The 17,035-nt window shown below is 38.7% G+C and overlaps 1 protein-coding gene across 12 annotated transcripts in view; it reads left to right on the top strand.

The window, feature by feature from the left end:
* PTK2 (protein tyrosine kinase 2) overlaps positions 1–17,035 on the top strand; it is a 187,712-nt gene that overhangs the window by 148,783 nt on the left and 21,894 nt on the right. For all 12 annotated transcript variants that reach the window (XM_033072195.1, XM_033072147.2, XM_033072137.1 and 9 more), the window contains 7 exons: positions 806–903; positions 3,626–3,710; positions 6,406–6,506; positions 7,790–7,905; positions 8,703–8,803; positions 9,695–9,784; positions 11,005–11,209. In XM_033072195.1, coding sequence (XP_032928086.1) covers positions 806–903; positions 3,626–3,710; positions 6,406–6,506; positions 7,790–7,905; positions 8,703–8,803; positions 9,695–9,784; positions 11,005–11,209 — 796 coding nt within the window. The remainder of the gene's footprint in view (positions 1–805; positions 904–3,625; positions 3,711–6,405; positions 6,507–7,789; positions 7,906–8,702; positions 8,804–9,694; positions 9,785–11,004; positions 11,210–17,035) is intronic.

Here is a 17,035-nt window from a genome sequence, read left to right as displayed (position 1 = left end):
GTAAGCTGGTTGGTTATAATTTTTTCTCTGAATAATACAAGTAGAGGTGAAAACATATACTGTGCATGCTTTTCTGCTATCCCTTAAATTTTTTTCCATGTCTGCTCGAAATTAAATTGCAAATGAAATCATTCAGTTGCAATTGATTAAATGTTTTGCTGAAGTGCTGAGCCATTTTTATCTGTAATATTCTCAGCATATTAAACTGTGACGTTAACAAAATTGCATAAGGCCATCAAACATCTCAATTTTACTTGAGTTGCACACTGGCAGAGGTGTAGAGCACTCAAAAATTTGCTCTTTCATTTTTGTCTTTATTTTCCATGCTCTTGTTCCTGTATTTTTTTTCTTGCAGTTACCTCTTTAAAAGTTCTCCGGGCTTTTTTGATGGTTCCAAAATCTAAAATTGCACATGGTGGAGTCCTCTTAAACAGCCAAAGGGGTGTGTGCTGAGGCTGTGTTTAATTTAACATCATTGGTGTTGCCTTAAACTCTTTGTGTGCTTTGTGTGTAATTAAAAAGGATTTAATTATGTGTATTGCACTGAAATGAGTGCATTGTAGTTAATTTAACAATGTAGAACTCACAGTTCTTTTCCTGTTGCTTTGGTTCAAACTTTTGAGAGGTTTGAGAGGTCTCCACTGTGTGTGTGCAGCATCTCTATAGGTTGGTGTGCAGCAAAAGTTAATCTTAGTTATTCATATGTGAGACATTTGAGTGACTTACTTTGAGTTTTGTGTCTTGTGGATTATTTCCTTGCCCTTCAGCAGAAACTTAATATCTCAAGTGCATTATATTCTTGTAGCCAGAGATTATGAAATTCAAAGGGAGAGGATTGAGCTGGGGCGCTGCATTGGGGAAGGACAGTTTGGAGATGTGCACCAAGGAGTTTACATGAGCCCGGTAAGCCTCACTTCTCAAACTAAAATTAACAATAAAAGTTTTCTAGGTTAAAAAAAAATATATATATTCCTTAAAGGTCTTGGTCTGAGTCTTTCCGAACAAATAAAAATTTGGTCCGGTGACAGTCTCACTGCCTCTCTCACAACAAAGCCTAATAAAATTCCTTTGTTTTCCTGAAATAAAATACAAAATACTTGGACACTGATTCAGCAAAATCCCAATGCACAAATCACCTCATTGAAACCAGGGAGAGTGGCAGGACTTGTGTAATTTAGGATGGTGCTTATGAGCTTTTCTACAAAGACTAAGATTTCAGTTTAAATAGATAAAAATTTTGTGTAAAATAGCAAGAGAAAGCTGCAAAAATAGTTGATTGCAACAAATTTCAGGCTTATGATAAAATATTTTGTATTAGAAGAAATTATGGGAATTTTTGATAGATTATACAAGAATTCTTGTGGACAATAATCTAATTCTAACTTCAGAAACAGCTGGTTAGGGTCCTGGGCTTGGTGGGTTAAATAACCTTCAGTGCAATGTTTAAGTAAATAAGGATAAATGTTCCACTTCAGACAAGTTTGAAGTCTGGTCTGATACTCTTATTTAGAAAGCACATCTGATGCATTGCATTGAGAGAGATTCTTGTTTTTCATTTAATTCTGTCCAAGTTAACAGGAGTACCAAGGAGTAATGGTTCACTCACATGGGATATGATGGATAAATCTAGTGCTCTGTAACATTAATTAAAGACTTTTTCTATGGACAGTTGTTGAGAAAATGTTGTTTGTCTCCATTCTTTTTTGTGAATTGGAAAATGGATTTTCGTCAGGCATTCTTTGCTGAGATTTTTAAACAACCACTTGTGGATTTATTTTATTAATATGAATCTACTTCATTTAAAACACTGGGATATGTGAAGGTGAAACAGAGCAGTGATGTCATTAAATTTTAATGTTCTGGTCACAGAGTGTAACTTACACTCTGGAAAGAAAGCTTAAAATCAATGTAAGATTAGTTCTAATAACATGGCAGTTGTGGTGGTTTTGCACATTTGACATTTAGTAAGGAGGGGAGAACCACTCACTGAAATAATTTACTCTTTTATATGTTCAGCTTAAGTGCAAAAATATGGAGGATATTCCTTGCCTTTTGTTTTGCTAGCTCAAAGCTGAATCTCAACAATTCCATTTATCCCTGTCCATTGCACTTGTGAAATCCTGATTCTAGTGAGCAACATCCCCCTCTCCCAGGTGTTCCTGAAGGGACACAGCCAAGCTCTAAGTGTGAATGGAAAATGGGTTTATAGATACAGGATCCTATTGTTCAGCTGTCTTTAAAGGCTGATTAACTGTGGAATTAATCCCAAGGTGTCATTTAAAATACCATTTTCTGCTCAGTGCAGAAAATGTGTCCAGTCTGATACATTCTCATTGGTTTGTCTCCTTATCCAAAACCAAAAGATAAAACCCCAATATCAGGCCTTGTCCAACATTTGTTCTTCAAAATCTCTTTGCTGATTGCAGACACTGAGGTTCTTCTTTTGATGCTCCTGTTGGTTAAAGGATATTTCAAAAACTTGATGTGCAACACTGAGAGAGGGATGGGTCTGGCAGGCATTCCAGAGGTCTCATCCCCAGGCTGATGGTTCAATCCTGGTTTCATAAGGGAATAAAATCATGATTTACCATCAGCTTTTTTTCTTAGTTTATGGGCATCTGATGTGTGAGAAAAGGATTCGATCAATATTTTCCTGCAAAGTCAACTTGATCTCTTTTGTGAGCAACTTTGAAAATAAGACACCTGCAAAATAAGAATACTATTCTAGTTGCAGTAATTTTTATCTGTGAATAGATTTAAAATACACCTAGAGATGGAACATAATTCTGAATCTTTCATCTCCTGCTGGCCTTACAAATTGGATGAGGATATTCATCAGTGCTGTAGCATTTTCAAAGGTTCATGTGTAAACTGCCCATTAAACAATGGACAGTTCTCAGTTTCCCACCTGGAAGGAGGACATACAGGCCCTTGAACAAACCCATGCCTAATGTAGAAACTTAGTTTTAAAACACTTCAGCTGCTCTCAATCCTTCAAAAACTTCGGATTTTTGAGTATTCAGAGGATGAGAAATCAGATGGGAAAGTCCATTTGATTTTAAATACCCTTGGTTCTGTTGAACCTGGTTTTAAAGCCTTGATCTGACTGATTGTGAAGATAATGTGTAAAAATCTCTGTTTTACTTTCCTTTGTAATCTGAGGTCACAATTACAGCCAGTCCTTCCTCTGAAAGAGCCACAAAAACTCCTTAATTTGCCTTTCTGGTTTGCTTGCTTGTGTAAGCCAAGTGTGTTTTTTAAACACCTATCTCTTTTTTCCTCTATTGCTAAATATTGTCAAGGGTTTACTTCTCCAGTAACACAAAAAGTTTGCAGTACTATTCAGTTCAATTTACCGTCTTCTGTCATAATTTTTTTTCACAATTTAACATGATTTAAAATTAAATAAGATTAAATATTTCCAAGACACATTAGATGTAAATGTTGTATGCAAGATATTGATTATAATGGTATTTTAACACTAAACTTTCAACATGTAATTTCTCAACTATTTTATTTAATAGTAATTTTTTCCAAAGTAGTTCTGCCAGAATTTTAAGGCCAGCTTTTGGTGGGCTGTTTTTGGTGGGTTGTATTTCAGCTATTTCTCAATAATGTTTTTCAGGAAAATCCAGCTATGGCTGTTGCAATCAAAACGTGTAAAAACTGCACTTCAGACAGTGTTAGAGAAAAATTCTTACAAGAAGCCTGTGAGTATTAAGCAACTTCTTTTGGGATCACTTCTGTAACTGCTCCTTGCAAAGACTGTGGCCACCTGTGCCAGAAACTTCTTACACTGATGTCAATATTTTATTAATATATAGCCTGATGTTTTCCCCTCCTACAACAAGTACCAGGGGACAGCTTTGCATCCTTGCATTGCCCATGTGCATGATTGTATGTGGGTTCTTTGATTTTCCAAATTGAGTGGGGATGTCTGACTCCTGTAGGGCTTTAGAACAAATTTTGGAACATTACATCTGATCCTCTATTTCCTTTTTTATTCCTTAATGAATTAAAAAACCACAGCACTTTCTCCAGCTTATTGCTTTGGAAGGTCAAGTAGTTGTCCTGGATAGAAATGTTGTGTCTGAGAGACATCTGCTTTGAAAATTCAGAATTAATCTATGGTACAATAGGCCATTTTTTCTAAATAATTGCCCACAAATGTTGCTTTCTCCAAGTAGCACATTTCATGCATCAGAAAGGCTTTTTGTTGGGGTGAATAGGAGCAAAAACTTTAAAAAGTTTATTAAAGTTACTGATTCCTCTATTGTTTGGTTTTGCAAGCAAATTGAGATATGGCACTTAAGGCTTAATTTTTACCTATTATCCCCTGCTATTGTATACTTACAAATGTTGTAAAGGTATTGTGTTTTACCAATAAAGTAATTGGTTGTGGTCAGATGTTACAATATAATTTAATCACTGTTCCTTTATTCAAGGAATGTTTTCAACTTGTTCAGAAGACCTGGGTTAATAGCTAATGGATTCTTATTTTTGAGTGTCAGATTTTTGTAAATTACTGTAATTTTTTCCATTGCATTTCTGTCTGTTGGAACAGTAAATACCATTGCTTGCAGTCACAAGGTAGGCTGCTGTCTCCTGGCAATGTAGAAAATAATTGCTCATTGAATACTCCTTATTATGCTTCAAGTTTTACAGATTAGGAAATGCTGCTGTAATCGACACATAAATAGTACTTTTCAATTTTGATTTAATAGTTTTGTCATTTCTTCTTCCTCTTTTTCATTCTAATTCCCATCTGTTGCCTTTATCTTGTGTTCAGATTGCAAATTCACTCAGAACAGTTGCTTACTTACTGAATTAAAACATTTAATTCCTAATACTTTAATATTACGAATATTAAGATATTTTGAGGTTTGCCTATGGTGGAGTTTTCAACACTGAAAAGATTTAGCAGCTGTTATTGCCTGTATGACATTTCACCATGTTATTCATTCCCTTTTATTAATGCTTTAAGCTATGTCAATGATAGGGATGTTTGCTTTATTGCATTTTCCCCTGTATTATTCATAACATTAATATTTAAAAGAATATATTATCTTAAGTTTGCCCGTCAAATTTCTTTTCAGGAAGATATGTTATTAAGCTATTTTAACTTTTGGTCTTAGAAACACAATTGTCCAAGGATTTTTGGGTCAGAACAGAAATCCAGAAACACCTCCTGGTTGTAGCCTGTGGTTAGTGCAAAGCAGAAGAAAATTGGTTTTATTCTTGCCTGACTTGAGGCAGACTGGATCAGACTTTGCATGGGTAATTCCTGTGTATTTCTGCTGACACTACAAACTGCATGTGTAGAGGAGATGCTGCAGGAGGGTCAGATAAAGGATGTTTATCAAGGATACATTAAGATGTTTTTGCCATGTCTGTGTTGGAAGAGATTCTGCTCCTCTGTGCTGGGACCCCACCAGCAGAGCTGCACCCAGGTCTGGCATCCCCAGCACAGGCAGGACCTGGTGCTGTTGGAACCAGACCAGAGGAGGCCACAGAGATGCTCCAGGGGCTGGATGCTCTGGGAGAGTTGGGATTCTTCATCCTACAAAAGGGAAGGCTTTGGGGACACCTTGGAGCACCTCCCAGTGCCTAAAGGGTGCCTGCAGGAAAGATGGGGAGGGACTCTATCAGGGGAGGCAGGGATAGGAGCAAGGGTGATGGATTTGCCTGAAAGAGGGCAGGTTTAATTAGATTTTAGGATAAATTCTTTGATGAGGGTGGTGAGGCCTTGGCACAGGTTGCCCAGAGAAGCTGTAGCTGCTCCATCCCTGGAGGTGTTCAAGACAAGGATGGATGGGGCTTGGGGCAGCAAGCTGGAAGGTGTCCCTGCCCAAGGCAAGGGGATTGAAACTATTTAGTCTTGATGGTCCCCTCCAACCCAAACCTTCTGTGATTCATATGTCATACTGCATAAAACATATTGTGACACTGCCAGGACTGAAATTAACTCCATGGAAAATAAAATGATGTAATGATTAAATAACATTTTTGTCTATGTCATAATCTGGCAAATGTGTTTTTTCCAGTAATTGAATTTTACAGACTGTTTTTACCTCCTCTTGCAGCAGAAAGGCACAGATTAACTGGTTGTGCACTGGTTATTGTATTAACTTAGGTTGTGTTCCTAACCAGATACAGGCCTGAGAGACAGAGCCTGACCTGCCTGGCACCTTCCACAGCAGTTTGAATTTTTGTGAATGGAGACCAGCACAGCTCAAGCAGTGTTTCCACCTGTCCTCAGTGCATGGAATGACCAGACATTACTGCTTGCATTGAAGTTCTGTGATTATCTTCTCTGCTCATGGGCTAAATGCTTAACCAGCAGCTTTATTTTTATTTTAAAGAAAGGTTTTATGTAATACACTGACTTCTTTGATTTCCTTTCAGTAACAATGCGGCAGTTTGATCACCCTCACATTGTGAAGCTCATTGGGGTTATTACAGAAAACCCAGTCTGGATAATCATGGAGCTCTGTACGCTTGGAGAGGTATGAGAAATCTTAGTGCAGCTCTGCTCTCCTCTCTTTCAGCTCACAGAAAATCCTGAAAAAACACTTCACAGTACTAACACATGCTATCAACATGATATCATCCTCCTTTGCAGAGTTATGGACTCAGAAACAGGAGTGGCAACTTTTGACCTTCTCCTCCACCAGGGAACTGCATCACCTCATTCCAGAGTGATTTAGTCAGAGTTTTCAGAGAATTCAATTGCAGTTCCAGAGTGAGAGCGTGACCTCTGTCATGATGATGATAATGTGATAATCAGTTAAGCGGCATTTGCAAACATACCTTCCCAAAGTGAAACTGTACATCTTTTATTCTTCCTGAGTAATGCTGTATTTTCCCTTAAAATATTGAATTTCTTAAGTTGTTTTTTTTCCTGTAGAATATCTGCAGCAGAGGCCCTAGATAAGATGACTTCCCTCATTATTATATCTTTTGGATGAATGCTTTAAAGAAAACCAGATCTCACTTTTTATAATCGATCAGTTTTCTTTGAGCTGTGTTTCTGAAGATGTGAGCTGCAGAGATATTTCATACAATATCATAGGATTGCCATTGCAATTGCAATTATCAAACTGCAGTACATTTTCAAAAAAAAAAAAAAGAGGAGGGGTAGAAAGAAAAACCTGTAGTGGAGAAGTCGCTTTCTGTCAATAGATTTCCTTTCCAGTGCCCAAATCACTTTTCTAAGCCTTGTTTTCATGTATAAGGACACTCTAGTGCCACCTTCCAGTAGATCCTGCCTGCCTTATACTGGGAATAGAGCTGACAAATATTCTGCATTGATATTGGCCACTCTGAGCTAAATACAGTTATTTCAGCACATGCAGGTTAAAATGAATTATTAAAATTAATGCTTCTAAAGCAGTACTCATTAATCTGTGTTTGGGTTGGCCAGGTCCTGTTCAGTTCTGAAGTGATTTAGGCCATAAATGGAGGCTGCACTCAATGGTAGAAAAAACCAACAAGTCCTGGGATGCTTTCCTGTGGAACAGCAACAGATGCTTTTCAATAGGAGGCCCAAAGAAATGCACAAAATTAGTTATTTTTTTTAGTTTAACAGTTTTCATGTAGAAAAACTGCTGCAATTCTAATGCAGAGTCACAGTTCTTAATGGGAAGTGTTTTTCTCATCCAGCTTTTAGGGCAAGCAAGTCATGCCCATTGATATTCATGTAAACTTCACAATTTGAAATATGTCTTTTCCAGCTTTGTTATTTTCTTGTCCTAATTTCTTTCTCTTTTTTCCTCCTTGGTGCAAAAAGCTGAGGTCATTTCTGCAAGTAAGGAAGTACAGCTTGGACCTGGCCTCTCTGATACTTTATGCTTACCAGCTTAGCACAGCTCTTGCCTACTTAGAGAGCAAAAGATTTGTACATAGGTAAGATTTCATACATATTTATCTGTACCTGTCTGTTTTTATGTCACTGCTTAAATTTTTAGGGAGTGTCATTTTTGCAGAGGTTTCTACTGAAATTACACCCTTTTCAAGGGTGACACCTGCTGGTCCACTCCTGGATTGACTTGGAGCTGGTGCCAGATTTCAGTCGGAATCATTTTCAGTTGTTACTTTGTGGTTACAGTATTTTTTCAAGCTGTGAGTCAACTGTAATCATTCAAATATAGAAAAGCAAAACAAGGGCAGATGGCTTCTTAAGGAAAGAGGAGGGGAAATAAAATATTTAGAAAATACAAGTACTTGCTTAACCAGAAAATTAACCTAGACTTCCTTCACGGTGTGTTTTGAATTCTATTCCCTCTAATGTGAATATGAGTTTCTAGGGAGAAGAGACTGTTCTTATTGTGTGCAACTAAGAGTTCACAAAATTCCAGTTACTAAGTACAATTAATTTTGAACTTAAGCAACTCACTTGTATTTAAATACTATCTAGTTCTATATATGTGTTGTGATAATGTGTATGCAAACACTTGCATGTAAAGTAATAATTATGCATATATACATAATATTTATATTAAAACATTGTAAATAACAACAGGGGAGAAAAGGAGGCTCAGGGGGGATCTTGTTGCTCCTTACTAGGAAACCTCATACAGGACTGTGATCTTAACCCAGTTCCTTACCTTTGCAGGGCAGGAGGTTAATTTTCTTCAGCTGATGATACTTCATCACTTTTATGTTCTAAAGTTAGTAGAAATATTGTTTCTTCTGTTTGGCAGGGATATTGCTGCTAGAAATGTGCTGGTGTCTACCACTGACTGTGTGAAATTGGGTGACTTTGGTTTATCCCGATACATGGAAGACAGTACTTACTACAAAGGTGAGGTGACCTCTGGATCCTTCTTTCAGGCCAGTGAGAACACAGTTACTTCTCACATTATTGAGGGATTAACCAGATTTCCTTGGTCTAGCTGGTGCATTTGTACAAAAAGGGAAGTTATTAAATAGTTTAATAATAGCAGTAAATTCCTATGTGTGCTAAAATAAGGTGTAATTTAAGGTACAAAAAGTAACAAATTCACATGTAGGTGCAGGTGAATGCTGAGTTTGTGTTGTCACTGTATGCTGCATACTTCAGATGCCATTGGACTAGGGAGATTCAGTACAAAACTGTCTTTGAAGCCTGCTTTTTGCCCCATTTTGGATGGAATACTGAGCTTTGGTGTTTCCAGCAGCTGAGAGATTTCCTGCAGTGCACAATAGATGGGAAATGCAGCAGGAAAATAAAGATTGCATGTTGGGTACCAAACAGTAGCATTGTACTTGTTGTGTAACTTGGTGTATGTTATTAAACCACGAGTACATAAATCTCATCTTTAATATTTTTCTGGTTTCATATATTTTAAATTATCCATTATCTATCCCCTTACACTCTGTTGTGTTTCCTCATTTCGTTTGTCTCACTTCACTGAGCTACACTTTATCTTTCTAATTACTAAGGGGGGAAATCATGTTGACATGATCATTTCTTGGTGTGTTTTGGGGTTTGTTATGGGGGTCTTTAAGGGAGGTTTGGGGAATTATTATTGTTATTTTGGGTTTTGTTGGTTCATTTCTCCATTTTATGTAAAGCCAAACAGCCTTATGTATCGATATTTGAAGTACTTCTCTGGAGATTGGTTTTGTCTGTGAATTATTTCACTGGGAACAGAATCTGGTTTTGAGCTGTGTTGTGGAGATAACAACCTGCCCTTTCTTGCCTTCCCTGTAGCTTCCAAAGGAAAATTACCCATCAAATGGATGGCTCCAGAGTCAATCAATTTCCGACGGTTTACCTCAGCTAGCGATGTGTGGATGTTTGGTAAGTGAAAACCAAGTGGGGAGGGTTCTTTGTGTCCTCTTGGACAAATCCAGTGTTTCATTTTGACTGCTATAAATGAATAATATCCAAATTTTTGTCACAGTTTTTACTGTGCATTCTGAAAATCCAGTTTCTTCCAGCATGTTTTCCACCTCTGTAATTTTCTTTCCTTTTCTTGCTCAATAAGTCTGAAATTTCATGGGCCTTTTTACCTCTAGTAAGAAGCTGACAGAAATGAAAGTGCAAGAAAATTAGCTCACAAGAGATTATTTATGTCTGTTGGTTTTGGTTTGTTTTTTTTTTTTTTTTGTTATACCACTTAATTTGCTGTTTCTCTGTTATATTTTGACTTTTTCTTTATGTTGATAGACATTTCATTGCTTAATGTGCAGATCATCCTATGAGACACCAAATTTCCAGATCCATAATGCTAGATTCCCACTTAATTTGTCTTTTATAGCTCCTGCCCCCCTACAAAATACAACCAGAAGCTCATTAATTATAAGGGTAAATGGACATATCTTGAAACATTGGTATTTTTTTCCAAATATACAACATTTTATATGAATCTAATGTCCTGTGCTCAAACAAACTGTGTTAGGGAAAAAAAGTGGTGAGACTTGAAATAAAAGCAGGAGAGTCAAGTAAGAGTTCACCTTGTTTACAGTTTAAAATTTGAATGTTTTTAAGTGGAGGGTTTATAATAGTTTTCAGGAAACTCTAGTACTGTCAGAGTTAGAAAAATGAAGTCTATGGAGCATTTTGACCAATTCTAAAGTGACAGACCATTTTCTTTTAATGCAGTTTCAATAGAAACTGGTTTATTACACATTTTCAGCACAAAAAATGTGCACCAATGCCAGTGCTAAAAACCCTCAAAGTGAAAATGCACTCTACATGTCGAAACAAGCCAGCTTGAAGGAGTCAGAGGGAAAAGCAAACACATTCTGTCTCATAAGAGAGGAGATTTGAATATGAGCAAGCACTGGTTTAGGGCAGGTAAAAGAGTGTGTGAGCCAGCTGTGGGTCACTCTGCCTCATCAGTAGGTGAGGCTGGTGCTGTGTGTGTGATCCTGCTGCAGGTAAGTCCAAACCAATTCCCTGGGTATATATTTTGGAAGAAATTGCATTATTAGCGCAAAACTGGGTTTGTTTCTCTTTTGACAGGTCTCACTGTTTGCTCACAGTAAAGAAAACGTGTTTTTGTGTGTGTTCCTCAGGTGTGTGTATGTGGGAGATCCTCATGCACGGGGTAAAGCCCTTCCAGGGAGTGAAGAACAATGATGTGATTGGGCGGATCGAGAACGGTGAGCGGCTCCCAATGCCTCCAAACTGCCCTCCCACCCTCTACAGCCTTATGACCAAGTGCTGGGCCTACGACCCCAGCAGGAGACCCAGGTTTACTGAACTTAAAGCACAACTCAGGTAGGATTTGACTTCTGAGAGGTCATTTCCTTTGTTCAGAAATAATTCTTTTCGCTTAATCTTCTGTTGCAGTGTTTTGGTTGTGTGGAAAATACGAGGCACGGTGTTTTTGAGTTTTTATCTTCAGACAGCCAGGTTGTTGCTGGACTTTGGGGAAACTGGGCCTTATCTGGTAGAGAAAATGAGATTAGGCAGTAAATTCAAATAACTGGAAATATGAATCATTGCTTTCTCTCCCAAGAAAAACTCCACATTCTACTAGCAATTAGTTTATAATTTTAGCTACAATCCTTGGGGAAGGAGGTAGAAAGAGTTTAGAGTGATTATCTCAACAAACATGCTGTGAGCTACTGGGGTAGAGATGTATCTTAAATAAATAAAGCATCAGGTGTGTGCTGTTAGAAGTTATTTTCATGACATGTAGCACAGTGGTTGCACAGTCACAAGGAAATTGCAGAGCCTGCAGTAAATGCAGCATCATAGACAGAAATTCCTTTGCCCTTTGTAAACCAGGATATAAACCACCTTTGTGTTTATCTCGGAATGAGTGTGGGCACACACCTTGCAGAGCAGTCTAAATTCACACCTTAGTTTATTCTGCAGTAATATATTGTATTACTGTGTCCATATCACTATTTCAGCAGCCCAGAGTGGGAGGGATATTTCAGCTGTGAAACATCACTGAGATAATGTGCAGGCACATTTGATATTTGTGACCAAATTGGGAAACAAATGTTGTGATTTCTGGATTTCATGACTGCTCAGGATGTGTTTTGCATAAGTCAGTACAAGCTTTGAGTAACACTTAGGTTTTGCACTCTGACAATCCACAGTGGGAATTCTTGTAACTCATTGCTGAATTCTTCGGTTTTACTTCAGGTTTTGTTTCAAAGTTCTGCTTTGTGCCATGTTTTATTCTCATGGTATCATGTTCCTGCTGTCACTGAATGTTCATGATACTAGATAATTCACTGGTGGTTAAAATGAGAAACAATTTGAATATAATTATGATGCTATTTCAGAGCTACTGTATGGAGAACTTAAAGACCTTAAAGTTCTTTCCTATTTTTTAAAATTTCGTTTCTTTAAAATTTCATATTTCTTAAAAGTTCCACCATCTGTTATTCTGGAAATTCCTGTGTAGACTCATAATTTGTAGAACCAAGGGAAGGCTTGACCCTTCTCACAGATAACTTCCCATCCTCTTGACTGTGTGGAATTAACAGGGAGGAATGTCAGGGCTGGGTAGGGATTGCAAGAAAAAGATGTGACACAGTTGTGTGATTTGGATAATAGGTGGAAATTGGCAATTCACTTGCTTTTTCTCTCTCTTTGGCTCTGAAAGTACAGCATGATTAATAATTTGCAGCCAGGTTGTACTGTTAACTTAAAGCTGGTTGGCACAAATGAGAATGAAACCCTAAAAAAAGTGACTGGAAGATGGCTGTGGTGTGTAAACCCAAGCAGGGAGAGTATCTCACCAGGAAGGAAAGAGGATGAGTAATTCCAGAGTGTGCCCAAGAGGTTGGCTCTCCTCAGAACCAGCACTCAGGGCATGCAGCAAGGCAGGGTCACATTGGTTACACATCAAAATGCTTCCAGTCTGTGTGGGTGAGCTCTGAAACAGGTCACCCAGAAAGACTCTGGAATTTCCATGCTGGCAGACATTCAGATTTTGGTTGGAAAAGGCTCAGAGCACCTGGCCCTTGCTGTGCAGGGAGCCCAGCTTGAGCAGGAGATCAGACCTGAGACCTCTGGGCACCCCTTCCATCTCATGCTACCTGAAAAGTGCTCCCAGTGTGGAGAGATCTTTGCCCCTCTGGTCATGCTGGGTGATTTGAAGCATTGTTTACAGGGCAACCTCTCTCCTGGGGACACTGCAGCCCTAAAATCCAGTTTTTACTTTGTTCCCACCAAAGCAGGGAATTTTCTGCCGCTCCAAACTGCTGACCTTTATCTCCCAAATTTAGGCAACATGGTTGTCCTTAGGGCTGCTTTTTGCTGCTCCAGACAGAGCCAGCCTCTCACTGGAAAGGTTGCCAATTCCCTGATGATGAGGCAGTCTCAGGCAGCTAGGGAAGATTGGGTTTCAGAACTCAAATTCCCATGAACTTGCAAAAACAAGCCATTTCCCTGGTGGCCTTTCCCTGTGGTGTTGCTGCTGCTCGTTCTGGATGCTGTCCAGAGTGGTTTCAAGCTGAGAGCAGACTGGATGTTTGCTTGGAGCCAGATACAGCACTGCAGCATTCATTCCTCTCTGGTTTGATGAAAAAAAAACCTCCATGGCTTTGGGAAAAATCTTCTGCATCTGGAATAGCATTGATGGGAGCATTTCACGTGCTCTCTGTTATTTGGTGCTTTTCCCATTTCATAGTAACAGCTGCTTTGCCCAAACTGAATTTGCAGCTGATTGTGCAAGGCAAAGGTGCTGATTTCTGCACAATTTATGTACTGTTATTTGTTGCTACATATGAATTTGAGTACTGTTATTAGGGTAGTAATTTTATAGCATTTGATCTGTCTGAAGTGGATGTGGTTGAGTCAGTCTTCCCAGCAAACACAGAAACAAATGGGTGGATTGTGGATTTCCAAATGTAATTTATCCTCACATTCCAGGTCCCTTTTTCAAGTGGTGGAGAGGGGTTAAAAGTCAGATTAGGTCAGGGCAGTGAGGTGCTACCCTGCTATTCCTGCAATTCTGACTTGGTCAGAATTAAAATATAGGATATTTTAAATTGGGAAGTTTGTGTTGCCTTGCTGATTTTGTGTCGAAGAGATTTTTTGTCTTGCAGTACATGGTAAATAATATAAAAGGATTTTAGTTTTAAACTTTCAAATTAGTGTCATTTCATGACATTTTTCACTGTGTCATGGAACAAGTTTTGTTTAAAGTACCTTTCATGAACGTGCTGTGCTACAAATAGCAAAACAAGGTGTAGTTGTGTCATTGCAGAGGTGAGAGTGGCACTGTGGCCCATTGTTGGTCACAGGTTTTAACAGAGTGCTTGACCCCACTGGCATCCTGGGGCTGCAGGTCACATTGAAATAGCTTTGAAAAGAATGGGGGGGGGGAAAAGATACAGATTCCATGCTTTAAAAGTCTGGTTTTATGACAGCAGTGAGATAATTAACTGATGAGAACTGGACTTGAGCCTTTTTGTCACTACATTCGATGTAGAGCCTCAAACATTGCTTATAAATAAAAACTGGTAAGGGTGAGGGCATTTTGAATCTTCTTTTATGGCATTCTGACAAAAAAAGACTATAACACATATTTCAAATACATAATGGAGGCTGCAAAATGCTTTGCTTTTCTTCTGTTCTTTGCCTGTGACCATTAGGAATAGTCCATAATCCATATAAAAGTACTTTCATATTAGAACAGTATCTGCAAGTATGTTCCTCAGCATCCAACTTTGTATTTCTGGTGGCAGAGGGAAAGAAAGAAGCTGCTTGTTGGGGGTTAATGGAGGTTCCCACACCACTGTAGCAGGAGACACTGGTGCTGCTGTGCCTTTTGGAATATGAGGATGCAGTTTAGTATTTTAAATATTCCTACACTGAAGGTCCCCATAAATGTTTCCTTTTCACTGTCACAGGCCAATTTCAGTAAAAAGTTCTTTGTAAATTAAGTAAGTTTATCAATTATGCAAACTTTTAATAATTAGAATTTTTCTTGAGTCTTCACCTCACCGAGAAGCTGAGTTAAATTTGAGCTACCTCAAGATTTGCTAGGGGAACTATAAGGATAGAATTCTCTGCTTGCTCCTCTTTGCTGCTAAAAATATGTACAGTTTGGGAAAATATGCCTAGATCTGACTTCTCCTGACCTTCTGCAAATTCTAATAAACTGTTCAGAGAACTTGAGCAGCTGCACTGAGGAAACGTCAAAAATATCTCTTGGCGCACTCTTACTTCATCCACAGGCCGGTCTTCCCTTTGTGAAAACAAAGACCTTTCTGTGAGTCATTTATATTCCTTGTGGTTTTTTCGAGTAGTGCTTCTCTGAGGCATTTCTATTTTATATTCTTGTCAGCAGAATCAAGGGCATCCAAGTACAGATGCTGCTGCAGCCCATCAGCTCTGACCATGCTGCTCTGGGCTGCTGGGAAAGAACCTCCTGATGGCACAGGCAGTAGGAGAGCAGGGAGGATGAACTGCAGTTGTAAGGCAAAAAGCTGAGCATCTGTTAAGAAAAAGAAATAATTTCAAAAGAAATTTGTCAGTTATGGTGATACAAACTGATGGTGTTGCACACTTGGGCACCACAGATGACATGGCTTTGATAGCAAAGCAGAGAGAGGTATTGGGGTTTCATTCCTTTTTATGGAAAACCAGGACTGTGCTGTGACAAATTCCACACATGGCCCCAAATTGTCAATAAGCCATCTCTAAATTTAGCCAGCTACCACCAGACAACTCCGTTTTATTCTTTAGCTCAGATTAGAGCAACTGCTGTATCAACAGCTTGGTTTAAAATCTGTGTTTCACTCACTTTTAATTCATTAATCTGGGCAATTTTATTTTTTTTTTTGTCTTGTTATGTTGGGGGGTATTTTAACCCTGAGGTCTTGTCTTGAAAGATGATAATCAAGGTTCATGGCTGTGGCTGCATGTTGGCTGCTTTCTCATGCTACATAAGAACACGGGATACCTGAAGTGTGAGGTAGTTTTAAAGCAGGGGTTTTGTGCCAGTTCTTCCTGGGTTCAAGTAGGAAATCTTGCGTTTTCCTTATTCAGGAGGAAGAGAGATAAAATAGAAGGATTCTCTCTTCATTCCCTCTCTTGGGCTGTATCTGTGTTTCCATGGTCGTTCTAGCAGACTTGTCTTGCAAATAACTTGTCTGATTTTGCTTTTGTTCCACATTCTTGCGTTGCTTCAGCAGTGATGGATTGAAATTGCAGCAATAGTTATAAACTTGATTTAGCTGCAGTGAGACAAGATGACTTCTCTGCGTTTTAGAAGTGGCATAGTTTGGGGTTTTTTTGGCTGAGTAAGGAAAAGCAAAGTTCTCGTCTCCAGCAGGAATTTATTCTTGTGCAGTTTCACGATGAGAATAGATTGCAGGAGTTGATCTCATCCCCTGAATGAGTAATTCTGGGTGGTTGTTTAGCAGACTGAACAGGAGATTATAAACTCAGAACTTAGCTTTGTTTCTGGAAACTCCTGAGTGATAAAGAAGCCGGAGTAGCTCCTCCACAGGATTGTCTTTACCCTGGGGACAGTGATATGGAAATAATCTGCCCTGCTCACATCTCCAGACTGTGCGCGTAGCGTGCGGCTCCAAGGAATTGGCAGCTCCCTCTTTCAAAGCTTCTCTCTGAGTATTTTTCAAATGGCAAATATCCAACATTAATAAGCCACATAGCAGAGCTGGGAGGAGGCTGGCTGTGGGGGCAGCAGGAGCACGTTCAGCTTCAAACAGGCTTTTTAATAGTCAGAACAGTGGTAAGTAGCAAACTGGTTTTACTACTGTCTTGTACTTTGTGAAAATGCAGCCTTTTGACCTGAATGCTTAGAAGCTGAGTGAATACTGTCAGATCTTTCTGTTTTTGCTAAATTGCTTTGCTGAATGTGTTCCTGGTTAGGCTAAAACGTTAGAGCTGAAGAAGTATTTGTGACTGCTTTCTTTAAAAAAGAAAAAAAGAAAATCCCAGTGATCTGAAGCTCTTTGAGTTTCAGTAAAGAACATTTTTGGTTTGTTTTGAACATTTGCAGCAGTTCAGTAGAATATTTTCTTGTGAAGATAAAGCTTTCATGCAAGTAAGTGCTCGATTGATTGTCTTTGAGGACTTCTCTGTGAAATTGCACTTAAAAAGAACTGT

Source organism: Catharus ustulatus, chromosome 1 (genome assembly GCF_009819885.2).
Source record: "Catharus ustulatus isolate bCatUst1 chromosome 1, bCatUst1.pri.v2, whole genome shotgun sequence".
Taxonomy (NCBI): Eukaryota; Metazoa; Chordata; class Aves; order Passeriformes; family Turdidae; genus Catharus; species Catharus ustulatus.
This window is presented reverse-complemented; position numbering and strand designations above follow the sequence as displayed.